Source organism: Ictidomys tridecemlineatus, chromosome 4 (genome assembly GCF_052094955.1).
Source record: "Ictidomys tridecemlineatus isolate mIctTri1 chromosome 4, mIctTri1.hap1, whole genome shotgun sequence".
Taxonomy (NCBI): Eukaryota; Metazoa; Chordata; class Mammalia; order Rodentia; family Sciuridae; genus Ictidomys; species Ictidomys tridecemlineatus.
The window spans coordinates 206732084-206757548 of NC_135480.1; the positions used below are offsets into that span (position 1 = coordinate 206732084).

At 51.7% G+C, this 25465-nt stretch overlaps 3 protein-coding genes across 20 annotated transcripts in view; 1 reads left to right on the forward strand and 2 right to left on the reverse strand.

Annotated features, from left to right (window-relative positions):
* Ak8 (adenylate kinase 8) overlaps positions 1-7085 on the reverse strand; it is a 109815-nt gene extending 102730 nt beyond the window's left edge. For 2 of the 6 annotated variants that reach the window (XM_078048526.1, XM_078048525.1), the window contains exons 1-2: positions 6746-7083; positions 4818-4902 (exon numbers count right to left, since the gene is read on the reverse strand). In XM_078048526.1, coding sequence (XP_077904652.1) covers positions 4818-4902; positions 6746-6886 — 226 coding nt within the window. In that variant the 5' untranslated portion in view covers positions 6887-7083. Of the gene's footprint in view, positions 1-1954; positions 2142-3580; positions 3670-4817; positions 4903-6745 lie in introns of those variants that run through there. The other 4 variants (XM_078048527.1, XM_078048528.1, XM_040286535.2 and 1 more) reach the window with 4 other exon arrangements.
* Positions 7086-7113: 28 nt separating this feature from the next.
* On the forward strand, positions 7114-15190 carry Spaca9 (sperm acrosome associated 9). 7 transcript variants are annotated; one of them, XM_005321109.5, is made up of 5 exons: positions 7116-7259; positions 11605-11780; positions 13672-13874; positions 14233-14380; positions 15122-15190. In XM_005321109.5, exons 2-5 carry the CDS (start codon positions 11637-11639, stop codon positions 15131-15133), a joined length of 507 nt encoding a protein of 168 aa, XP_005321166.1. In that variant the 5' UTR covers positions 7116-7259; positions 11605-11636; the 3' UTR covers positions 15134-15190. The 7 variants fall into 7 exon arrangements, with proteins under 7 accessions (XP_013212099.1, XP_005321166.1, XP_040142473.1 ...); XM_040286539.2 differs by adding an exon at positions 7989-8283 and having other exon boundaries at positions 7124-7259; positions 14233-15190; XM_013356647.4 differs by adding an exon at positions 7989-8181 and having other exon boundaries at positions 7124-7259; positions 14233-15190.
* Positions 15191-16132: 942 nt separating this feature from the next.
* Tsc1 (TSC complex subunit 1) overlaps positions 16133-25465 on the reverse strand; it is a 55747-nt gene continuing 46414 nt past the window's right edge. For all 7 annotated transcript variants that reach the window (XM_021723680.3, XM_021723676.3, XM_021723678.3 and 4 more), the window contains 4 exons: positions 24886-25008; positions 22018-22205; positions 21773-21934; positions 16133-21406 (listed from right to left, as the gene is read on the reverse strand). In XM_021723680.3, coding sequence (XP_021579355.1) covers positions 20884-21406; positions 21773-21934; positions 22018-22205; positions 24886-25008 — 996 coding nt within the window. In that variant the 3' untranslated portion in view covers positions 16133-20883. The remainder of the gene's footprint in view (positions 21407-21772; positions 21935-22017; positions 22206-24885; positions 25009-25465) is intronic.

Genomic DNA, 25465 nt, shown 5'->3' on the forward strand with positions numbered 1-25465 from the left:
CTTTCTGCTGCCACCTGGATTTTACGGGTCCCTAACAAACTGCTGTAACCCTCTGAGGTTCTCTACGACTCTGTTTATAAGGCTGCCTGCCAGGCCCTGATGTTGGAATAGAGGTGACTGCTTCTCAAAGCCCATAGCCCTTCCTGCTGGTGGCAGTGTGAACGAGGGGCATGGGAGGCAGGCACAGGGCAGCCGAGTACCTCCTCCAGCCTGGCCCTTGCCCAGGAGTACTGGGTGCCAGGAGTACTCAGCAAACCACCGCAGACACTCTTCTTTCCAAGTCAGGTTGGGTTGGAGCACTTCCTGCCCAGACTGCTGCCAATAGGCTTCTGGCCAAAAGTCCCTCTGTGCCTTTTGTGCCCCTGGATCCTCGGAGGCAGGTCCTCCAGAAGGGTGGCCCTGCCATCCAGAGCCTCATCTAGCTGGGGCAAAGAATCAGTCCCTCCTTGAGTTGGGGCCTCTGGGCCTTTCTCGTTCTTCCTCTAGATGTCCCTTCATAGTCCTGTCTTGTCACTTATCGCTGCCCTATCAGGAATGTCCTCCTTACTCCTGCTGTCTCCTCCTCTCCTCCTGGGTCTCCTGTTGGGGCTCTCGACCACGTGGTGTGCAGGGCCACCTCCACCTTGGAGAGCTTCATCTCACAGCAGAAACACCACGGCCCTGCGGGCAGGTACCAAGGCTCATCTCTTTTGCCACTCCCACTGCAGCACCCATGGGGGGCCCCTTGGCTGGCTGGCTGTGATCACCAAGTATCCACCACCCTTGTCACCACCATTACTGCCATCTGACAGAGAGCTCCCTCTCCAACCTGCATCCTTGGAACAAGCTGAGGAGCCAGATGTGAGTCAAGCAGAAAAGACCAATGTGGCTGGGAGAGTCCCGCACAGGCTGGGAGCAGGCCCGGGGCTGCCCGCCAAGTAAGGCCACCAAGCGATCAGGGGTACGAGCATGGCTGGGCCAGGCACCACACACTGCAGCTTGTGCCCATGACACTCTGACGTGGGTAGGCGAGCCACAGGCTCCACTCTGCCACTGCTGCCCAGGAACCAGGCCTGGTGGAGACACCAGGGAGAGGCTCATGTGACCAGGGCAACTGAGGCCACAGGCCCAGGCCTCGGCCATCACAGAAGCCCAGAAGGCCTTCCAGCATCTGGGGTGGGGCCAGGACAGGGACTCGGGGGCCCATTCTCTCTCTGGCCCTTGCAGGGCCCTCACCGTGGGTGAGAAAGCCTCGGCAGTGGGGAACACACTTGAGGGTCTGGTTAGAAATGAGGTGGCTTTGGGAGGTGGACAAAGGCAGGAGGCCTCATGCCATGAAGTGAAGCCTTGCTCAGGCCAGGAGGGTGCTGGCTTGGCCCTGGGGCCACAGAGTGTGCCCGGTGCCCTAAAGGGGCTCCCAGCACAGGCTCTGCTGTGCCCCAGAACACTGGCCAGACCCAGCTGGGCTCAGGGCTGGTGGCGCCTGAGAGGAAGGGCAGTGCACGGCACCAAGGGCATTCTGGACCAGTCCGACTCCCACGTGCTGCATTTGTTCTGGCAAAGTTCCTGGGCCCATGACACCAGGGGACCCCCCTCCGGGTTTCTGTAAGTGGCTCCCAAATTGTACACATCTATAAAAATGCTTTAACAGGGGAACGTCCGCGGCCTTTCCCCCACCTAATTTCTCACACTCATTTATGTGATTAATTTCAGTTCTTAAAATCTAACACCTTGAAGCTCCAGCCTGCTCATAAGTAATTATTTATAAACAGTGTCATAAAAGGCTGCTTGACTGCCAAGAGTAATCAACTTCCTCCAACCACTTCAAAGGAAATCAAAGAACCTTTCCATCCACAGAGCCTTTTGAGGTTTAACTAGGAGCATGATTTAAAATTCACAGGAACCCCTTAGGTATTGAGCTTAATACACAGCTTTCCTGGACAAACGTTTGATAGGAGACGAAACACACCATTACCTTCACCAGCGCCGGCTCTAATATTGCCCAGGGCCACTGTAAATGCTCACTTTGTACTAAATCTGCTCTGCTCGTGGAGAAGGGGCTGCCAGCCCTGCTGTGGCTCCCTCCCCACCCTCCTGCACGCTGGCTCTCGGGCAGAGTGAGTCCAGAGCTGCGCTCCGCTCCCCCAGCCGTGGCCAGTGTTGCCTGTGTTCAAGTTGACCTTGCAGAGGGTTGAGGGCCTGGCTCCAGTTAACTCAGGCCACCGTGTGGCTGGAAGGAGATATGCCAATCCCTTAACTACCCAGGACACTGGAAATATTTGTTGGGTGTCACATGACCTCACCGAGCCTCAGCAGTCTTCTAGAACACAATAAGATTGGCTTGAACTGGCTCTAGGCAACTCCTAGAAAAGCCACAAAAGCAATTTGTGCCCCACCCTCCCTAGAACAGTGTGGTAAACTATTCTATGAAGGCTCCAGAATATTTTTAATTTATGGTAATTTCCCCACATAATTGAAAACAAAAAATGAAAATTTAAAAATTGGCATTTTTTACTTTTGATAGGTTAGGGGTAGCATCTTTTGATCCTATATAATTGAATTTACCTTTTGTTTTTCAATAATTTGAACTAGACAGGTTGACATAGGCTGTGCTTCACCTGTGAGGGGCCAGAGCAAGGGGAGGGAAGCCTGTGGACAGAATGTCCCCATATCCACAAAAGCTGCCAGTCCAAGGCCTGGGGGTGGGGTGCAAGGCTGAAGGAACAAGCTAACCCCCAAAACAAAACTACCAGGACCCAGTGACCACACCTGGGAGCCCTTGGGCTGGAAAGCTTTGAGGGCGGACGGAAGGCACCCGTGGCTGGGAGCTAAGGAGCGGGTCTGGACTCTTCTCCCTGCCTGAGAGCGAAGGCAAACAGGAGGAAGGAGCAGCTCCGTGGAGGGCAGCCTTTGGAAAGGCACAAGCCCTGCAATGACGGGGTGACAAGGGGGCCGTCCTAAAGAGAGGAGGTGGTTCTCCAGCCAACACCAGCTGCATCCAAACCAGAATGATATTGTGACTTCAAAATCCTGATGCTCTGGTCAGTGTGACACCAAAACAAATCCCCAGGCAGAGCAGCAAGGTGGGAACGTGAGGAGAAGATGGCCTCCGGGTCAGACTCTCAAGCTCCTAGGCCAGAGCCCAGTGAAGCCTGGAGGTCAGTGGCTTCAGCACACAGAGCAGGGCCTGCGGGCGCCTGGCAAGATAGGTAGGAAGTGCCAGCACAACCCCAGGCCTTTGTCACCAAGCACAGCTTTTAATTTACAAAAATCTCATTAAGCTCTTCACCAACAAAAAGCTGAACATCACAATTGCCAAGCCCCTGTCCCCCACAGGGGCAAGTGGGCTTGTCATCCCCTCAGCCATCACTGGCCACCAAGGAATAGGCCAGGCTTCATGGCCCCGCTTGCAGAGAGGGAGACTGGCACCAAGCCTGGGCAAGGACCCCACTGTCACTTCCTACTCTGGAGACAGTGACCTTCTCGGGTGGGTAGGGCTGTGGAGGCTCCCTGCCTCCTGGGCTGCGCTTGGGCCCTCTCTTGCCTCAGCCTGGCCACTGCTTCCCTTCCCCTTTGAGTTTCACTTTGCTTTTACTCCCACCTTGGTCTGCCTCTTGAATTCACTGTCCCTCTGCCTCCTTTGCCACTGCCAGCGGCCCTAGAGTAACAGGTGGAGCTCAGCCGTGCAGGTCCAGCCGTGCAGCTCCAGCTCTGCCTCAGGACTGGGAAGAGGAAGGCAGAAACTTTCCCTCTGAAAATGAAGCAAGGCTGCTTTGAGGCTTCGGAGGAGCCTCTCGCCCCACATGACAACCCTCAGGGAACAGGCCTCCCAGGAGAGTCGCTGTAGGGCACAGTGAGCCAGGTCTGGCCAGTTGGCAGTGAGGTTGCCGGGAAGACTGGTGGGCGGCCCCCATCATGGCTCTGCCTCCACCTGGGCATATGGGCGCTCATCAACCCCAGCTGGGTGAGCCAATGCTCAGCCACCTGTGCCCACCTGCAAACTCAGAAAAGGGCACTGTGGGGCTTTCTTTGAACCCAGGGCAGAGATCTACGCAATGGCAGGGGGTCTAAGAAGCACGTTCCTCTGATGTGCCACAGCCCAGCCTGAGACCATGGGTCACTGCAGACATGAGCCCCCTTCCCCCTCCAATAACCTGTGCTGCTCCTCACCTGAGGCTGTCTGAGACTCACCTCAGGCACCTTAGGCCTTGTCCCTTTCAGCCACACCAGCACTGACTCCTCAAAGCAGCCATGCTCTGGTGAGTTATCAAAGCTCCAATACGCTGGTTTTCCCTGACAGCTCAATCCTCCACCTGGCAAATCGGCCCAAGGCACCTTGGAGTGACGGGTCTGCTTGCTCCAGGGCCTCCCTTGCCCCTCCTCCTGGTTCTGTACTCTGTCCTGGGGTCTGGCTGACCTGCACCTGGCCAAGGCTTGGGGAGCTCTGGAACTCATTAGCTGGCACTGATAATGAGACCGTCTGAAAAGCCCAGTGCTCGCCTGTCTAGGTAGACCAGAAACCAAACACACCTGACAAGAGGACTGATCAGAGAGCTTAAACCCAACAGGCGACATCAGCTAGGGCAGGCGGAGGCATTAATAATTGATTCCGTGGGCCATTCTGAGGTTTGCATTTTAATAACTTGGCAAGAGAATTTTTATTAGTTGCGTTCCAAAAGAAATGAAGGCATTTTTCAATTAACCACCTCAAGTTGTCAAAGCTCCTCCTCACCCTGCTCCAATTCCTTTCAAACACAAGTAGGACAGATTGGCTCCTCTTATGGCCAGGGTCAGGCAGGGGCTCTGGAGGAGCAGGGGCCTGCACACTGAGTGCTCACCATTATCATTGTCGCGCTGTAAGTGCTTGATCAAGAAGGAGATGGGGTCCTCAGGTTGGTAGATCAGGAGCTGCTCCAGCATGGTCTGTGGGCACAGGGCAGACAGAAGCACTTAGTACCCCCAGGGGCCCTGGCTGCCACAGCTGCCAGACATGGGCCTTCTTTCTCCATTGCACCCTGCCAAACAGGCCTTCAAACTGGGACCTAGCCCCTGCCCCATCTGGCATCTGCTGGAGTCCCCATGAGCAGAGGCATGAGGGGGGGAAGGTGTTGTGGGGGGGCACCTGGAGGGACAGCACCCTAAGAGCAGGCTGTCCCAGGGCCTTCTCCCCTGGTTCCCTTTGTACTTCCCATCAAGCCTCCTCCCAGTTCTCCTCAGGCACCTCACTGTCGGCCTCTCCAGAGTCTTAGCAGAGCTATTTCCTAGCCTGGAAGGCTTCTTCCTCATTCTTGTCCTAGACATCTTCTACTGGGTCCTCGGGTTTCAATGGGAACATACCTTTCTGATCATATGCACGAGGTAACCCACATCTGTCCCATGCTCCGGCACACCTGCCCTGGCCTCACCTTGACCCTGCCTGCCTGATCATCCCCCCAGCAGGCCATGGGTTCTGTTGATCTGTCTGTGTGGATCCCCAGTAGGTGCCCAGCACATTTGTTTGTTGGGGACAGTTAACCACCTGGGTTGCTACTACCTGGGTCCTTCCAGAGGGGGCAGAATAGTTATCACCCAAGTGTGGAAATAGTTCTCAGAAACTCTGGCCATTTAATCCATTTGAACAAACATGTTAAGGGCAAGCAGCTGCCAGGGCTTTTGAACAAATGGCACAGAAATGAACTGCTGGCTGAAATGAGTGAAGCTGGTGGAGGAGGAGGAAGGGGCTTCCGTCCTGAAGGCAGAGGAGGGGTGAAGCAGTAAAAGGAACACCAACGTGTGACACAAGTCCTGGTTCAGCCCCACTCCAGGTCTCACCAGCAAGTCCCTTCCCTCCTCTGAGCCTCAGCTCCTCCACCTTTTCAATGGAACAGGTGGACTAAATCCATGTTTGCCTGTCACTGGCTGCACTGAGAGGATTTTAGACAGTTCTCTCATGATGATGTGGTTGCATATTCAATGTGTATAAGAAAAAAATATATACATCAAATCTATAATTTCAAGGATTTTGCTTAAAATGAGGCAAAACGAGTTAACTTTTAAAAGTAGGTTGATTTCAAGAATTGATTTGGTTAAAACAGGGGGACGTGGTAGTTATGTGAATCTATACATCTCTCAAATTTCAGATACACACACACACACACACACATACACATATCCAAACCAAGCCTGTAGTATGATGCCCCACATCAGTTTTCAGATTTTGACAAGGTACTCCTGCTGTGTTCCATGTCGTCACTGGGAGAACCTGGGCGAGGCTAGACCAGAATTCCACACTGTTTGTGGGATTGAACCCAGGAGTGATAATGTCTGTGAGCTACACCTCCAGCCCTTTTGAAAAGGTTACTTTGAGCAAGGTCTCAGTTGCTCACGCTGGCCTGGAACTTCTGATACTCCTGCCTCAGCCTTCCAAGAAGCAGGGATTACAGAGGTGTGTGCCACTGGCACCTGACATCCATATTATTTTTGTGACTTTCCGAGTCAGAAATTATTCTAAAATTAAAAATACTAAATGAAATGGTCAAAACTCTGGCGGAAACATCCAAGCCGGGAAGGACTGGAAAGAGGCAGCGGAAAGCCCTCCTGGGTGGCCCCAGCGCCGCCCAACGCGCAGGCTCCGCGGGGGGCTCGGCTGCAGGAGGCGGGCGCAGCCGGGCCGGCTCTGCGGCGTGCGGGCCCGAGGCTGCGCCCGAGGGCGCGGGCGGCGGGGACGCTGCGGGGCCCGCGGACCTCGGAGCCCCGCAGCGGGCGTCCGCGGCGCGGCTCCGGTCACCTGCATCAGCTCGAAGACGTGCTTCTCCTCCCCGTACTGGGGCATTTCCGGGGGAATGAGATGCGGGGCCGAGGTAGCGTCCATGTCGCGCGGCGCGCGCTGCCTAGCAACTGGCAGCCAGGGCGCCGCCGGTTGCGTCATCAGAGCGCGCCGCGCCCCCCCACGCCCCTCGCGGGGCCTCAGGTGGCCCGACGACAGCCCAGGCGCCCCGCTGCCGCCCCCCGCTCCCGGCCTCCGCCTCCCAGTCTGCAGCGTGGCGCAGGCGTCCCGGGCGGGAGGGCGCCCGCGCGTCGGCCCGCGACACCAGCAGACTCCCTACCGCAGCGCGGTCCGGCGGCCACGTGACCCGGGCGCGGCCCCGCGGTCACAATCGCGCCGCGGCCCGCCCCCGCCGGCGCCCACCCCGCCCACTCCCGCCTCCCGAGTCCTAAGCAGGGCCTCCCCGCCCTCCGGGGCCCAGACGCCCACGGAGTCACGCCAGCCTGCGCTCTGTGCCGGTCCAGCACAAGCAAGGGTAAAGGGGCCAAGGGGACGGGCGGGACGCGGCGCGGCGGGCCGGGGGCTCCGGCTGGCCAGCTGCCTGCTCTGGGCCTCCCTTCCCTCCCTGGTGCCGGAGGGGGTTAGTGAAGCCTCCGGACTGAGACTTGCAGTCAGTGAGCACGCCAAGCACGGAGGCCGCTGTGGCTAGTAGTAGTAGTATCTTTGCGACAGCCATGTGAAATAGGCGCTGTCGTTCCCATTTTACAGGTAAGTAATTGGAGGATCAGACTGACGAGTCCCTCGTTTTACAGATGCATAAACTGAGGCTCAGAAAGGGGGAAAATCTTTCCCAGGGTCACTGGTCAAAGCAGAGGGAGATTCGGAACTGGAAGTAGGCATCCTGACTCCAGCCCACAGACATCCTCCAAAGTAAAACCAGCGGTGCTGCCTTTTTTCCCCAAAAACTGCTTTCTCAAAGTGCACACATCTTGGTGGGCTTGTCAAACCCAAAGACAGCTGGGGAAGAAAAGGAAGCTATCTCTCCCGAACAAAGAACACAACAACCAAGCCTGCAATTTGTGGCAGAGAAGTTCAGTTTGCTTCTTGGACATTTCTGAAATGATGTACCTTTCTCCTCATTTATTTTAAGCCCTAGGCGTTTTTCATACCATGATTTAATCTTCTTTAGCAGCCTGGGAAAATACAAATCAATTAAAGCCTAAAACCTATCAGGTAATCATTTTTTTCCTCCCTTCTTCCCTAGATCCAGAAGTGCCTGCACCCTGTACCTTTCATCTACACTAATTTGGCTGCAGAGCTCTTGTTCAAGGGATGATCACTTTGGATAGCTTATTACAGCTTCTCTCGTTGACATTCCTGGTGTGCATGTCACAAGTTGCTAGGATCAAGAACCAAGTCAGTTTTGCTCTCAGGGGCTCTTGGGGCCACCAGTCAAGGTATTGCTGTATCCTTGGAGAACTTGGCAGTCTCAGGAATCCCCAAGAGGATGGCAGGGAACTGGACTCAGCCCCCTAAATCCTAGTCCCTATTGCTTTGAGGTGGGTAATAGGGGAAGTCTAGTGGGAGTGGGCGTGAGGCCCAGGGTCTAGCTAGTGGTTGAACCCTAGAAGGGGTCTGGCAATCTGACCTGTCCCCACCCCCAGCCAGTCTGATTTGTAGCAAGTTTGTCTCTAAGGAACAGCAGGGAGGGAGCCAAAAGCCCAGACTAGAAAGGCAGGCTTCAGGAGGAGTCCAGACTTGCCCATTTCCAGTTGTTCCGTTTCAGCTTGTGAAATAACATGGCCTCTCATTTCTAGGCTGAGGGGATAACTCAAGGTAAAGCATGCCCAGGGCTTATTTACTTAGAGCCCTGACCAACTGTTCTCATGAGGACAGGGTGAGCCAGGATCTAGGGCTGGAGCATACCTGTCCTTTGCCCTGCACCACATCCACCCACAGTCCCTCCTGCAGAGACTGTACGACCTGATTCTCCCACATGCCCACCAAGCAGTTTCATGTCATCACCTATGCCCTGATTGATCTCCCACTCTTTAGCAGGTAGCTTCTTCCAGGGCAGGGGGCCTGTCCACTTTGGCCAGTGTCATAGATCTCTGTACCTGGACAGCATCTGGCAAAGTGAAGACCTAGTGAGCAAATGCCTGCCATGTTTTTACCCCCTTGGCTTAGAAGCCTCCAGTGGTTCTTCTGAACACCCAGCCTGACCCCAGGACAGGGCCTGTCTGCTGCCCTCTTCTGCAACTGCTCAGTCTTCCTGCATTCTCCACCCCTCAACCCAGCCCACAGTCCCACCTCTCCACCTCTCCTACCTCAGCAGCCCCTGCTTCCTTCCAGGTGCACACAGTTGTGGCAATCCCCTGCCATCGCATGCAGAGTTTTGATCCCAATAGTTCTAGTGGCTGCAATGATGGTATTATCTTATTGCAGGCCCAGGGTCTACACCTTATACCTGTCACCTCATCTGGTGTTCATCCCAAGACTGGACAGCTAATGCTGCTCTCTCCCTGTGGCATGTTAGGACACGGAGGGGTAGCTTGCCTGAGGTCAGCCACAGGGGTGGAGCCAGGGCCGTTTTAACCACTCTGACCACAGCACTGTGGGCAGAGGCCAGCCTGACTGGGTGCACTCTCTCCCCTGAAAACCCATTTCTGCATCACTGTGACTTTTCTAGGTCTTCCCTCTGAGTCACTTGCAAACTCCAGACTGGATTAGGGTGGGGCAAGTAAGCACTTGCCATGGCACAGCACTTAAGGGGCGGCTGGGCTGTGGCTCAATAGCAGAGCACTTGCCCAGCATGTGTGAGGCACTGGGTTTGGTTCTCAGAGCCACATGTAAATAAATAAAATAAAGGTCCATCAACAACTTAAAAAAAATAAAACTTAAGGTGGCACCAAAAAATCTCAATGATCAACGTTTTTAACAGTATTTTCTAAAAATCAAAAGTAATGTTAAAATCCATTTAGAATATCAAAAATTGAAGTAAAAGTCAGATACTATTAACTGAATTTTCCTTTTGCCACAGGCTCTAGTGTGACGCGGCACTATCAATCCTGTTTTTCCTTAAAATTCTGTCATTTTGTTCTTTGTAGAATTTTGTGTTCATTTTTAATTTTTTTTGTTTTGTATTCACTTTTTAAAAATTTTTTTGGTTGTTGTATTTGTTATACCTTGTTATTTATTTATATGTGGTGCTGGGGATCAAACCCAGTGACTCACACATGCCAGACAGTGCTCTATCACTCAGCCCCAGCCCCAGCCACAGCCCTTATATTCACTTTTTAAAAAATATTTTTCTCTTGATTACTGATTTTTTTTGGTTCCCCCTCAAGTTTCGCAGGAGGCAGTTGACTCCTCCCTCACCCTAGTCCTAGTTGTGGTGAACCCAACTGCACGGGAAGCACACAGAAACCCAGTGTGCCCAGGTATGCCATCTCTGCCCCTTGGGAAGGGGGCCAAAGATATGGCAGGTGTTCAGTCAGCAGTGGGCCCCAGCCTCCCTGCCCTTCCTTCCCCAGGTCAGACACTGTGCTGAGTATGGGGAGCTTGAGGGGAAGGAGGCCGCCTAGGCCTGGACAGGCCCACACCAGCCGCCAGGGGAGTGGCGGTCCTGCTGTTGGCTGGCACTCTCCTGAACCTGTCTGTTCAGGGTTATAGGGCACAACTCTCAGGACCCTCAGCTGGCTCATCCCACTGAAGGGCTACCCCTCTCAAATCCTCTGGTTCACCGTGCCCATGATCTGTGGAGACATCTTCTGGTCCGTCTGTGCTGTCATCTCCTCTTGCAGCAGAGATGTGCTCCCAACTCAAGCTCTCCTCATTGCTCAGGGTGCCGAGGGGGACAGGAAGGAAGAATTCTTCCCACATCCATCCTGTCTTCACTCTACCACCTGAGACCTGCCCATCCTTGCTGTGTTCCTGCCCCTTCCACTGGGGACACCTTGTCCCTACCTTGGAGCCAACTCCTCTGATCCCCACTCATGAGGCACAGCCAGATGTGGCAGGGGTAAGGATGTTGGTTAATCAGGTAGTGTAGAGCCTGGGGTGTCTCTGGGCCTCCTGGAAGTGAAGGGGAGTTGGCCTGCTGACCTTTCCAGCTCTAACATTCCATAAATCTGCAACATTTTTCACATGCTCAGAAAAATTGAGGAGTCAGAGAGTACAGAACCCTCTGCCCTTTCTGCTCACAGGGGATTCTAGAAGCTCTTGGGCCACCTACGTCCCACCGGGGCCAGCCTGTGGCACCATGGGTACAGTTAATGTTCCTAATCAGGGCCTGGCCTGCACATGACGTGGACTAAGGCCAGGGCCCCTGCCCAAGAGCAGAGCAGGGGGACTTGGAACTTACACTGAACAACCCAGCACGGACCCTTCCCAGCTAGCCCGCTCTCCCACCTGCACAATGGCTGGTGTCTTAGTCATTTGGTCTTAACTGGTGTTCTGCTGGTTTTTCCTCCTGTGGGCATACCCCTTGATTCCCGGGTTGTGTTGGCACCACAGGGAGGCCCTGGAGGCTGTGTGTGTGTGTGTGTGTGTGTGTGTGTGTGTGTGTGTGTGTGTGTAGACACTCATAATTGCAGAAGCCAAGGAAGAGAGAAGCTGTCCTGAGAAGGAAGTCACATTGCATGGGACACTGTCCATGGACAAGGGTCAGGTTTAGCATGGTCATGGGTAACCTGGGAGATCCTGAGTGAGTTGTGTGGTCTCCTAGGACCCTGGTTCCCTTCTCTGTAAAGCAGGGATAAAACAAACAGTCCCTGTGCCCCAGGACTGTGGGGATAGGCTGAGCAGATTGGGAATCTTTCCCTCCCTCCCTCCCTCTGGGGCTGGCTCCTGGGGCCTCATGGCCCTCTTCCTCCCTGTAGATCTATCCTGTAAGTGAGCACAGAGGACAACCATGAATGAGGCCAAAGAGACCCTCCGTGGCATTGAGCAGAAGTACAAGCTGTTCCAACAGCAGCAGTTCACCTTCATCGCAGCTCTGGAGCACTGCAGGGAGAACGCACATGACAAGATCCGGCCCATCTCCAGCATCGAACAGGTGGCACCTCCCCAGCCCAGTCCCCACACCTGAAAGAGCCCAGGAAAGGGAAGCACATTTGTGCCTGAATTAGATTAGGACTCACACCCTAACTGATAGAATAAGTTCCCCCCATTCCTCTCCTACCAGACTCATCCAGCCAAGGTCAAAGTCCACCTGCTACCTCTGTGACCTTGGGCCAGTGAGGTTACTTACCTCACTAAGCCTCAGTTTTCTCATATATTATGCATATTCAGTGGAACCATCATGGGAAACTGCCGGCCCAAGTTTGGCCCTCAGTAAGCACTGGGGGCTGAGCAGTGGAGCTTTACTGGTGATCGAGATGGATACGGTCCTTGTCACCACATATTGCAGGGTACTGAGAAACTGCTAGTCACTTTTGCAAAAATCTTCCTTGAGGGTTAGCTGTTGTCCAAGTTTGCTCTGCAGGATTTGGAGGCCATCCATGACGTTAGGGGCCTGAGCCGCAGTGCAGCTAGGACCCCACCCATAGGCCAGGCCTGGACTCTAAAAGAGGCCACTGTGAGGACGAAAGCTTGCTGAAGCCCAGCTGCTTGTGAAGATGGTGGGGATGGGTACCGGGCTCAGAACAGCTCAGGAGAAGCAGCCACAGAGAACAGGCAGCCCTTGCTGACAGAAAACATTGTTTCCCTGGTTTTTGTAAAACCTATTTCCCACTTCCCCAATTTTTTTATCTTGAAAAAAAGGAATAGCACACAACCTTTGCCAGACGCACTAGCTTTTGACTCTGAGCCCACCAGCTGATGACATGCCCCTGCACTGGCTGATGCACAAGCAGCAGGTCATCCCCCTGGAGCTTTTTCTAAGGGTGCTGGACAGGTTTTCAGTCTCCAAGACTAGCTGGAGTCCCGACTGCCTTGGCATCTGCCTCTGAGCTTCGTGACATGTGGGAGTGGCCTTCCCGCCTAGACACATCAGAGGCTCCTGTAAACCCTGTCCTGGGTTCTGATGCCCCATCTCTAGTGCTGGCTCTCAGCCCCACTTGCCCTCCCAGAGCCAGGCACACACCCAGGCAGCCCAGTGACAGCTCTGTTGTGGCTACCACATGCAGTGGTGTCCATGAAGTTGTGGACAGGAGTCTCTCCCCTGACAAAGCTGGGGAGGAACCACTTCAGATCATTCAGGAAAACATCCCTTAGCAACAGGGAAGCTCTGTAGCCTGAGAAAGTTCCAGGTACTTGGGGAGGCAGTGATACCCTTCCCATCATCAGATCATGGTGAGAGTTGTGTATGGAATGAGTGATAAGTTAATGGGACCTAGACCCAACCCATTTCCTCTCCACAGGAGCTCAGGCCTCCTGCCCTGGCCTGGCCTCAGATGCAGCCACTGGGTGGTATCAGGTTACTGGAGAAAGACTCCCACCCAGGGAGGCCCCAGCCCCCTGCCAGCAAGGAAAAGTTGAAAGTAGATCGAAGGATCAATATTCTTAGCGCCTTCAAATACATTCAAGTCTTATTTTTGGCATTTTAGCTCCTACCACTCCTAGAGTTGTTATTTGAATATGGGATGTGGTAGGAACATTTTTCTCATATGGATCATCCTGTTCCCAGCCTCATTCATTCACAAGCTGGGAGACACATTCAGCTAAGCCACTTCCACTGGTGCCCCAGCGGGTGATTTCACCTCTTAATCTCCAGTATTCAGTGTGTTAATCTATAAAATAAGAATTTTAAGAAGACCTACCCAGTGTGTAGGGTTTAGAGAAGAGACAGCATTTTGCATGGTGCCTGGGACACTAGTGATGTTAGCTGTATGTTGTGGTCTGTATGTCAGAGTGCCTAAGTGTTACTGGTTTCTCCTAGTGAACCCAGGTAGCTGTTCCAGTGGGGGCCAGCACATCCTCAGCTCACATCAGACTGGCCTTTACAGGTGCAGAGCTACATGGAACACTACTGTAACAACTCCACAGACCGGCGGATCCTGCTCATGTTCCTGGACATCTGTTCAGAGCTGAACAGGCTCTGCCAGCACTTTGAGGCCATGCACTCTGGCACCCCAGTCACCAACAACATTCTTGACAAATGCAAAACCTTGGTTAGCCAAAGCAATGACCTGAGCACCCTCAGAGCAAAGTAAGTCCCTTCTGGGCCTTGGTGAGGCCTTGGTGTGTGCTGTGGAGGATCCCCAGGGGGACACTGAGCTGGTGCTCTCCCCTGTAGCTGTGCACACTTCCTTCGTGGGATGACTATCAATGAAGACCTATTTAAAACCAGGACTAGACACAGCAGGGCACCCAGGCATCGTGTTTTTCCTGACACCACAGGGCAGTGGTTCTCAGCTCCTGACTTTCATAGCAGAAGCACCTGGGGCTCCCGGCCTTGACCTGCTGAGCTGGACCTGGTGGGGACACAGCCTTAGCACCAGGCCTGGAAGCTGCCAGCCAGTCCCCACAGCAAGGCTCACCATTCTCCCTCCTCTCCTGGCCTGCAGGTACCCTCACGATGTAGTGAACCACCTCAGCTGTGACGAGGCCAGGAACCACTATGGCGGTGTCGTCAGCCTCATCCCCATTGTCCTGGACCTTATGAAAGAGTGGATCGCCCACTCGGAGAAGCTGCCCCGCAAAGCGCTGCAGCACGTGAGTGAGCCCGCAGCATGTCAGAATGTCACCAGGGCAGCCGCTTGTCCTGCCCGGACCACAGGCACCCAGTGCTGGTTAAGAAAGCACAAATGTAGGCAGCTGGAAAAAGATCGCCTCAAACCCAGGGGGCGAGACAAAGGACATTCCAAGCCTCCCTGGAGGCCGCCCGGTGGGAAACTGTAACTCAAGGCCAGGGGCCTGCTCCACAGCTGGGTGCTCTGCTAACCAGTGTGGACTCCCCTGTGGATCCATTCCTGCTGGTGCCGGCACCCCTGCCGTTAACCCCAAAAGGGCCAATACATCATTGAGAATCTCTCCTTCTCTTGCTTTCACTTGTAACTTTCCTGCTTCTAAGCTCTGTGCTGGTGAAGAGGATCCCCGCTTAATGAGTTGCCCAAATAGTACGGTGTTGCTAGAGGGTGTCCCAGGTGAGGGCACTGAGCCACATCCAGCAGCTATCCAGCTCCCTGCCCCAGCAGCCACAGGAAGCAGGCACAGACTCTCTGCAGGACAGGGATGCTCCCACTCCCAGGATGGAGGGAGGGGCAGATGCTGAAGGAACGCCTCAGGGTTCAGTTCCCTGGACCAAAACAAAGGCAGTGAGCCCACCTCTCCAGAAGAATTCTGTCTGTGGTTCCTGATCAAGGACCATGGCCTGATGTCCACAGCATAGTCGAGGCCCACACACTGTGTGATGTGTCTGCTTTGAGCTCTGATTGTTACTTTTTCCCTTCGCAGGGGACGACTTAGCTTCTGTATTGTTGCTTCCTCGGGGGGAGACAGTCAAGAATAAAAAATGTTCTACCACCTCTGCCTGGCTGGTTTGGTTTCCTGGAACTTCTCCCTGAAAGAAAACCTGCGTTTCTCCCAAGACATCAAAAGATACTGGGAGGTAACCACACAGGCAAAGCCCCTCCCAGACAGCAGAGAAACTGCTGCCACCAAGGGGACCCTGCCTCTAGAAAGGGCCTGACTCTGAGGTCCACACCAGGTAACAGAGGGCCAGTCCACAGACCTGCACCTTGTCTAGTGAAAGACTTCCTCAGGCAAGAAAACCTGAATTCCAGACAAATTAACAACCGCCACCTTCAAGTCCATCCTGAAGGTGCTGCTTCTGCCATGGGCAGCAGTTCTGACGTCTGGACCGCCGGGCGAGCACCTGAAAACCACTGCGCCACAACTTGCCATAAGGGTCCTTTCCTCAGCATCACAGGCCATTCTATCAGAAGCCAGGGCAGATCTTAAAATCTCATAGGGTGGTTTCCTACCTTCTGCAGAATGCCCAATGGGCATGAACCAGCTGGTGACAGCTGTGCACCTTCTCCTGGCACATGTGCACACAGCTGGCAGGGATCAAGGCTGGCGAAATCGCCACAAAATGCATGTCCACCAGGTTCCACCAAAAGGATCCCATGAAACTCAACTGGCCACCCCTCCAGACACAGCAGGAGTGTGGACTGGCAGCCCCTGGCTCTCGGCTTCTCCGGTAGACATGACTCAAACCCTTGACACACGCACACCATGCCACTCTTTGGGAAAGACCAAAGATTTAAGGCAGGTAAGTTATCAGTGAAGACAATCTTCCAGAACACAAAAGTGCTTAACAGAGACTAAAGCCTAAAGCCAGACCAATATTTGGGTGCCCTCCTGTAGCCACCCACAGTAACCACTCCACTTCTGCATCTTTGAAGAGTTCCCTACTTTTTAAGCCCAAGGCCAGTGTAAGTCACTCCATGTCACACAGCAGAGTAGTGCAAAACAATAAATTTTTATTTGTTCACAGTTAAACACAAGCAACTGCCTTGACATTTTAGAACATTCTAAGAAGGACAGCAAACCCTTTTGATTCCAATTCCCATTCACTGAGATTGTACCATGTTCTCTTGCAGTTCATGTTTATGGCATCTGATATGGATTGTTTTGACATGCTTTCAAGATCAAGGTGGGAAAGTTTAAACCTTTTGATGAGGGGACTTTCTTGCATTTAACTAAAAGCAGTCAGTTAAAAAAAAAATCAGATTATTTTCATTCATGGGACCCCTTTAAACTGCAAGTTAACCTCATATGGTTCATCCATGATTGAGTTATAAAACTAGATTACATCTTAGCAAAATCTGTTCCTCCGTAATGTAACTGGTCCATAGAAGTCTTCTGAAGATCGATCACTGATTCTTCCTAGTGCAAAATGCTTGGCTGCCTCTGATCAGCCAGAGTATGTGCTGCACAGAGCCTGGGTGCACCCTCCTGCCCAAACGCTGCACCAGGTGGGGAGGGGACGATGGGTGGGGGAAGGGTGTTTTGGGGTCCTTGAGCTCCTAAGTTCTTCTCCAAAAAACCTATTCGAATGACTAAACCAGCCAGCTTATCCCAAAGGGTGGCTAGTGTGGCGGCACTGGGCAGCGGCACAAAGCTCCTCGGCCCTCATGAACTCATTTAAATGAACACCAAAAGCAGCTGGGGCTCAGGTTTCCTTTGCATCTGCCAACAATCTTTTAAGTGAGCATGCACAGGTGGCAGGATGGTGTGGAAACAGCTTCCCTGGGCACATGAGGGAGTTGCGGATAGGGAAAGGAACTGCCTGGGAACAAGGGTCTCAGCAGCAGCCTAGGAGCTAGTTCCTGACCTAAACTTCTCTTTTGGCTACAGAAAGAAGCTAAATCAAGTGCAATTAATGACTTTGCAGTGATCTGCTCGGAGGAGTGGGCACGCGTCACCACTCAGGATGTAAACAGACAAACGAACACCCTCAGACTGAACACGTTCTCTAACACTTTCTGTAAGTCAGTTCTACAGCATATGCCTCCAAGAGTGAAGCCACAGCAGGTGCCCAGTGTGCTCTGGTCACTGCACACATGGTAACTGGCTCCCCTGCAAGGCAGACCCTCCTGAGTGGACCTGAGCTGCTCCTGGGACCACGCCGGGAGAGTCCCTGCAGACAGCTCTCTGCCTGCACTGCAGTGTGGGCCTGACCTTGCCGGGCCCCAAATCCTCCTCCGCCTGCCCACACTGGCTCCCATGAGCTTCCTCATAGACTTTCTTTACTCTTCAGTTCTTGCTGGCTTCAAGTGGTAGGTTCTAGTATTTGGTGGAAATTACCATTGGCCACTCACAACACGCTTCTGTTGTCTACACAAAAACAAGTAACCAGTTTTCTTTCCTTAATGCCAGTCTAAGCTCTATGGTCCAGCTCACAGATTCTTGCATGCACCCTCTAAACAACTGCTGAAGTTTTATCTTTCTGGACAAAAAAGAGCTGGAAACTACACATTCTGTTGCAAATGGCAACAGAAGGGAGAGCCTAGTGTGTGGGCCCACTGTCCTGCTTTTGCCCAAGGAGGTGCTGTCCTCTGGCCACAGCAGCAATGAGGTGGGGTGGGGGAGGCTGTTTTTAATTGTTAGTGGCTTCTTGGGCTTTCTTCTGGGTTGCGGCAGTATACCTTCTAAGAGTGTGAGCTGTTTCCCTTAAGTACATCACAGACAGTAGGAACTCTCTGCAGCTATTCCCAAAGGTTAGGCAGTCTTTCCAAAAACACTGTTGGCAAGCCTGAACAGATTACTATGTGCCCACCTGCCTCAGTGATGCTGCTCTCAGCACTCACCTCTAATGACACCTCTTAAAACCTCTCCAGCTAAGAACAGACCCCAACCTCCTACCTCTGGGTTTCAATTGGTTTCTTAATAGTCATAAACACATTATTTCTCTGAATCCCACAGTACCAATTTTTGCAGACTTTATGATAGAGCCCTGTCACAGGCTTTTAAAAACCCATGAAGGTTCTTTTCAGAGATGTGTTTGCTTATTTACAGTAGTGGGTTCAGGAGCTCATTTTTCTCTGCCCCTTCCTACTGCTCCTCTTGCCTCCCCCATCCCCAAATAATAGCACAGGATTCCTTTTTAAACAGATTCCACGCTGCACGAGATGCAGATTCTGGGCTGCTCAGGGCTGGTGCTGGGCTGGTTGGGGTCAGGAGGGAGTTCGAGTTATGTGTACTGGTCGTCAGCATCGCTCACAGTGATTTCCGGAAGGAGCCACCCAGTCCCAGATACCAGGAGCTCAGTCAGTGACGAGACAGGCTCTGCCGAGCGAGCTCATCATTCCAATGCCTTTCCTTAGGCCTCAGCAGCCCCTCAGGAGTTCCTCTCCCTATTGCCTTTCATCGTTAAACTGCTTGAGGTATCATCAAGTGACCCACTTGAACCCTTGGCAAGTTCACTACTTCCAAAACAAAAGCAAGTCTTGAACTAAATTTGGAGCCCTTTGCAACACCAAAACCCAAGTTTTCAGGCTGGGTAACTTCACCAGGACCCCAGGACTCAATCTCCCAACTCTATATGTGTGAAACCCATATAGAGCAGCCTCCTAGAATTCACAGGGGCCCAAGCCAGAGCACTGGGTCCACCTGGGCTATAAAGCTGGGAGATGGAACCTAGGCTGGAGGAATGACCGACGGCCTGGCACAGAATCTTGGAGCCTTCAGCCACACCTTGGTCAACTGCCTCTTTCCTTCCCTACATTTTACAATCCATATAACGTTCTTTCCCTTCTTACACAGGCCTCCTTTCCGGTGCCAGGTAAGGAAAGGCTACGAATTAAGTGCCTGGTATCTTTGTTCTGTGGCACAGATTTAATGGGCATGGGAAGGAGAAAGCACTGCAAACAGTTAACCTGTAACATCTTCCTGCCTTTTTAAACTTGTTCATGTTGTCCTTGTATACAATGGAACAAGGAAACTAGAATATATTGGATTTTAAGCTTTCCTTTGAACAAAGAGAATCAGAAGTGTGGAATCCCCCAGGACTCCACACTGGACAACCAGTGCTGAGGGCTGGCCTCTGCGGAGCGGCTAGCAGTCAGGGCATGTCCTTCTGTGGCTGAGGTCAATCAGTTACACCAGAAACCCTGTTCCCAGCAGGTCTTTGGCCAGTATTGCCATGGTGACATGGAGTCTCTGCCTAGTTCTCTTTAGTTAGGGATGCTAGAATATTTACTACTAACAAAAAGACTTTCACCCTCACGTGCTGGAAATTTCCACATGCCGTGAGATTTCGTACCATTACAGTTTAATTTCTTCACGACTGAACCCTTATATTCTTTTCATGGAAAGAACAGAAACAGAAACACCAAGTTCACTGGCTCCTTCCTGCCAAATATCTCCTACCTGGACTGGGACGCCAGGAATGATCCTTAGGCGTCTAGCACTTCTTCAGAAGCACTTATTGAGCCTGGATGCTCAGCACTGCTGGCGCTCTGACTTGTATGGCCCTCATGAGCACCTGCAGGCAGCCCAGTCGGTAAAGGCAGGCCGCCTCCAACACCACCCTGCCACACTTAACTCTATGTTGCTCTGCCATTCCTAACCTGGAGAGGGTGACAATGTCAAGCTCCCAGGAGAGCTGGCCCTGAAAGTTGGAATTTGTGTGAAAAAGCTGCTACCTTTGTTGTGGCCTGGAACCCACAGTAGTGTGGCAACCCCACAGCCCAAGAAATGTCACGTAAGCTGTGAAGAAAACTCTCTGGATCTCCAGAGCCTCTCTGCTGCAGTATTACCAAGTAGCCAGCAAACAAGAGACATGAATGAGCTCGGGGGGTGGGGGTGGGGGCCACAAGACCCAGGGCTGAACCAATAGCTCAGCTAGCAAGACCAGCCCAGAGGTGTAGCTCCACACACCTGAGCTTCCAGCAACCTCTCCCTGGGACCTCTCCTTGTACCCACAGAGAACAAGCTTATCAGCCACATGCCAGCCTGGGTCAGTGGGGTGCCACCATTCAAGCAAACATCAAATAAATAAGAGGTAGTGGGGAAAGAGGGACAAGAGCTTTCCCAAAGGGTGAGGAAGCAGAGCCTCCACAGCGCCAACCAGACTTTGGAAACGGGCATTTGTCTACGCAGAACTTTCTAGGAAGCTTATCAGAACCACCAAAAGAATGGAAGGGTGAATGAACCATGTTTTTCTAGATCTGCTACTTTAGATGCCGAACCTCAGAACCAAAAAGCAGTGAGAAGTCTCCCATAAGAGCTTTCCCATGAAGTCAATCAGCTTTGCAAGGTACGTCTTCCTGGAAGGGACAAAACCAAACTTACCTGCAATGCCACCAACTGCCTGGTCTAACCAAGGGCCGCCCAGTTATCTGACTTCAGGAAAGCAGAGAGTGGTGTGTTAGACTCAAAGATGAAATTTGGCCTCATATTGCACAGGTTCAAAGGATGCAACCATTTGGGGGAAAAGGAAGGAAAATAAAGCTACCGAGGAACGCAAAATGGCCCTCCATTAGTACAGACTGCTGGGTGAATCAGAGAGGGTCAAGGGGAAGGCTAAGAGGCATATCAAGGCCAGATCCAAAAACCGTTGTGCATTCAGTCAGGCGTCAAAAGGACCTCCGTCCCACTCCCACCACATGAGCAGCCACCCAGACCCTGGAAACAGGAAAGCCTTGAACGAACATTCGCACCTCCTGTTCTATGCCAACAAGACGCAAGTTAACACTGACTGACCCTCCTTAGCTGTGTTCGTGATGAGTCTCATTGTAGTCCATGATGCGAAGCTGTCCAACACTGTCTGGGTTTGGGGGAGATGGATGTGGGCTGTCTAGGTTCAAGGGAGTCATGGCTTCCAAGCCCAAGTCTTTCCCCAGTTCTGTCTTTAGGGTCTCACAAAGGCTACTGATGGTCATGCCGTCCTCATCACACTGGCTCTCACTCTTATTACGAAATAACTCCCGGGCCTTCATGCCCAGGAAACTTTTGGAACTGGGGAGAGAGCCAACAGTCGTGGGGATGCTGGTGGAGGGCTCACCCATGGCAGTTTCCCACCGGCTGCTGAATGGGCCTGCCCTCTGGCTTGGAGGTTTCTCCGGGGTAGAAAGCTCACTGCTACTGCTGCTGCTGCCTCCTGCTCCTCTACCTCCACTACTGCCCCGGGTACTGCCAGGCCTGGGAGTCTTGGTCTCTCCATTGTGGCCAGATGCCTCTTCATTGTGCCCTACCACGGAATCCGGGCAGCCATCATTACAACAGTCAAGCCTGTAAGAAATCCAGGGAGGAAAAAGGAGTTGGTGACTGTGTCATCCACATTTGGGAGATGTGGAATTACTCCCACTGAATATGAACCCTGCTGGCCTGCTGTCTTACAACAGTGGACCCAAACAAGAGATCTCAAAGGGAAACCTAAGTCACAATCAGGGGTTCTGGGTGGCAATCTGCAACACAAACGGCAGATAGGGACTCAAGCCAGGAAGGTGGGAGATCAACAGCACTGTGAGAAAGGCAAGTCAGGGTGGCTCTCTAAGCCCTGTCCAACCAGCTGTAACTGCTACTGCCAATGCTCTGCAGCACTGCCTGCTAGTGGCAGCTACATGGCAAGGCCAGGATACAATTCTTTCCTCCTACCTTTCTTCCGCTGCTTCAGCTGCTTCTGCCTTTTCCTCTTCAAGTTTTTTCAGGAGACCATCCTTTTCCAACCTGCCATACAAGTCTAAGATCTCCAACTCAAACACTCGGGTGATCTTTTTTTGAGCCTCATATCTGCTCTCTGCAGCCTCTAGCTGTCTTCTGAAAGACACAGACCCACCTGAAATATGGAAGACTCCCCTTAATAAGGAGCCACACTCGCCCTAACCCTTCCTATGAGGTACCTTGCCTGGGCCTTGACATCCTCCAAGTATTTCTTCTGTTCCAGAAGAAGGTGGTCTTTCTTGGCCAAATGAGATTCCAGTTCCAAAATCCGTTTCTGGGAGGTATCAAGTCTCTGATTCTGCTGGAGAACGTGGCTTCTGTTTTTTTCTAGTTCCTTCCGATAGGCAGTTTTCATCATTTCCACTTCCTAAAAAAAGGGACTGGAGTTATAGAAAATGAACAAGTCTTATCCATTTTGAGAAGGTGCTTTAGTATACTAATAGAAATACAACCGAGTACAACTTTCTGAAAAGTAAGCTGGCTAGGATCAACTTAGCAACCCTTTCTTGAAATTTTTTCCTCAGGAAATCATTTGAAACAAGAATACACATTTTATACAAAAAAAAATCACCATAGCCATTTTATAAGAGTAAGAAACTAGAAACATAGTAAACTCAGAGAAGTAAATGTCAGGAAGGCAGTTAAGCAAAATACATTTTGTATCTGTTTTTAGAAAGAGTACTGTATCAGGACAAAAATACCAATGCACACTATAAACCTCTGTGGTGAACAGTACCCCTAACCATGCAAAATACATGTTCAAACACACCAAGTGAAATATGCCAATATTCACAGTGTGATTTCAGGTGAGGAGCATCACAGCCATTTACTTTCTTTTGTTTTTCTACCTTCTCACCCAGGCAAGCTGGAGAAGGCAACACCAGCAGGGCAATTCTGCTCACGTGGAGCAGCATGGCAAGCTGGGTCTCCTGACCACACTTCCTGATGATGCTGTGTGGGTGACCTGCCTACAGCTATACCCCTGAGTTAGCTGCTCTGGCCCCAGGGAGAAAGCAGAAAAGATGCTTTCTAAAGCCTGTGTTACGTTTGTGTGTGTTTACTGTGACAGTGAAGAGTACACAAAACCTGTTATAAACTAAGGGCAAGGACATAAATGCTCATGAAGTCAGCCTCAGAGAAGTCCAGCAGGCCAACCTTCCAGGGTGCAGAGTGCAACAGACCAAAGCCCCAAAGCAGCTATCTTCCAGCCTCACTGAAGGGCACAGACCTTCAGCACAGGCTAGGGGAACACAGCTGACTTTTGTCAAAAACGATGGCACAGTCAGCCTTCTGCAACCATGCATTAAACCAGACACAAACTGAAAATGTCAAAAAAAAAAAAAAACCAGAGTGTCTGTACTGTACATATATGGACTTTTTCTTGTCATTATCCCCTAAACAATTAGTTTGACAACTATTTATAGAGTATTTACACTATATCATATATTGTAAATGATCTAGAGATGATGTGCATGGGTTATACACAGACACCAAGCTTGAGTATCTGCAGGTTTTGGTCTCTATGGGGACCCTGGAACCAATCTCCCATGGATCCCAAGGAACAAATGTACTTATTTATGGATAATCATGAGATTTTTGATGAGTAAAGTCCATGCACGCTCACCTCAGTAGGCTTCAGCAGCCCGAGCAGCCATTCCCCACCTGACTCAGACAGCTGCCCTCTTCCTTCACTGCCCTGAATGGGAACAACCCCAGTCCCTGGCTCAGAGGCAAATCCTGGCCAGCTCAAGGCAATGCCAGGGCAGTATTGAGAGCATGACTCAATCCTGGCCAACAAGGGCAACAGGGAGTATGGTACAGGGTTTCTAAGAAAGATTTCTGAAAACCCTATAGAAGAGACACTCGCCTCCTCAGAACATGGTGGTGTCTCCCCTGGACTTCTGTGTCTCTGAAACCATGAGTGCAGCTAGTTAGAAGGCAAGGGTGATACGAAAGCCCAGCTATGCAGAAAGATGGAAAGAGCCAGGCTCCTGATGTGCCAGAATTGCCAACTTGGCCAACCTAGAACTTACCAGCCTGGGACTTCATGTCAAGTGGGCAATAAATTCCTTCTGGTAAACCAGATTAGCTTGTTTTTGTGTGGTTTACAAGGGAAGGCATCCTGACTAGTACAATTTAGGATCATTATCCATTTTAGGAAATGCAATGGGTCCCAAAATGGTAGGTAGCTGCTCCAGGTCCCAAAGAGTAGAAGACTGCTGTGCCCATCTACACTCTTCTGGAGAGGCACCAAAAACATACTTTGGCCAGTTCTTTTAGAGGTTCTTTTAGGCCTGTTCCCCAGACTTTCTTCTCCCAAAGCCATTGTACCTCCAAAAGAAAGTTTTACACTTAACATTCTTCCAGAGGGAGTCTAAATCTGAGGCTAAGAGGAGCTGAAATAAGGAAAAACTACTATGAAAATTACATGTCTCCAACTCAAGGCTACTCTGTACATGTGGTCAAAAAGACTCTACAAAGCACAAGCCCAAGAAATACTAAAGAGGAGGCCCATATATGATGGAGAAGCTGGTGACAGAAAGCATCTGAGCATTTGCTATTAAAATTCTGTTCCCAACACATTCACCAACATCACCCGAGGCTATTTATAAAGTGACATAAAACTGCCTGGACGTCACTGTGGAGGCACTAATTAATATCAGATCATCCTGTTGCCGGCCTTGTGGCTAGGACTGAACCACCATCTCAGAAATCAAATTCAACATGAAAAGAAAAGATGGCATGCACGTGGGTGCACACCAGTACACACCTGCAGTCATGAGAGGTGTGTGCAACAGAACCAGTTCCCACCCTCTTCTCTCTCCTTCTCCCTGCAAAGGGACAGGGGGAGAAGAGGGCCACACCCTCACACCCTCCTCGGCAATTCCCTCAGGTGCTTTCACTTACAGTTACTCCATTTCAAAACCATCACAGGTTGGCGGGGCAGTGCCACACTGCTAGGCCAGGGTGAGGAAGGGGAGAACTCTTAGGATGGACAGCTGCCTGGGTCCAAAGAGCTTTTCCAAGTAAAGTTTGGCTCCGCATACCTTGGTGGTGTCTGAGTGCTTGTTCTGCAGTTGTTCCAAGTACAGTTCGTTGACCTCCCCGAGCACCAACAGCTGCCTGTTCAAGAACTCCATCTGCTGCTGGACCGACTCGCTATTTGACAGCTAACCAAAACACATAAGCAAGCAAAGTAAAAAATATCTGACAACACAAACCAGCAACTGGATGGCACACAAGGGACCAGTTCCTGGCATGATGGTTGGTGGGGAGAAAGGCAGCCAAGGTAACCAAAATGGATGGAAACACACTTAAAAATTATGCTATGGAAAGGAGAAGAATCACAAACACACTACAGCAAAGTTGGTTGCCCACAGGATACCAGGAGCAGGCGGCCTGACACATGACCAGTAGGACAGGGCCAGTAGGTCTGTGGGACAAAGACCCTGGAAACTTGTCTGTTCTTGAGTGAACAATACACTGAGAGCTCACCAAATTCCCTAGTGTGGTTTACATTTAAGTAAAGAAAGTACTGAGAAAGGGTTCCACGTTTGTGGGGTAGCCCAGGGCTCAGTGGCTCTCTTTGAGATGTAGGGCTGTCCGTGCCATGGAGGATACCCAGCA

What these genes read in the sequence shown, in the direction of transcription:
- Spaca9 (XM_013356645.4), top strand. Translation starts at nt 11,637, where the DNA reads ATGAATGAGGCCAAAGAGACCCTCCGTGGCATTGAGCAGAAGTACAAG. An exon ending in CCATCTCCAGCATCGAACAG is followed by an intron (nt 11,781 to 13,671) that starts GTGGCACCTCCC and finishes TGGCCTTTACAG; the next exon opens with GTGCAGAGCTACATGGAACA. An exon ending in CTGAGCACCCTCAGAGCAAA is followed by an intron (nt 13,875 to 14,232) that starts GTAAGTCCCTTC and finishes CCTGGCCTGCAG; the next exon opens with GTACCCTCACGATGTAGTGA.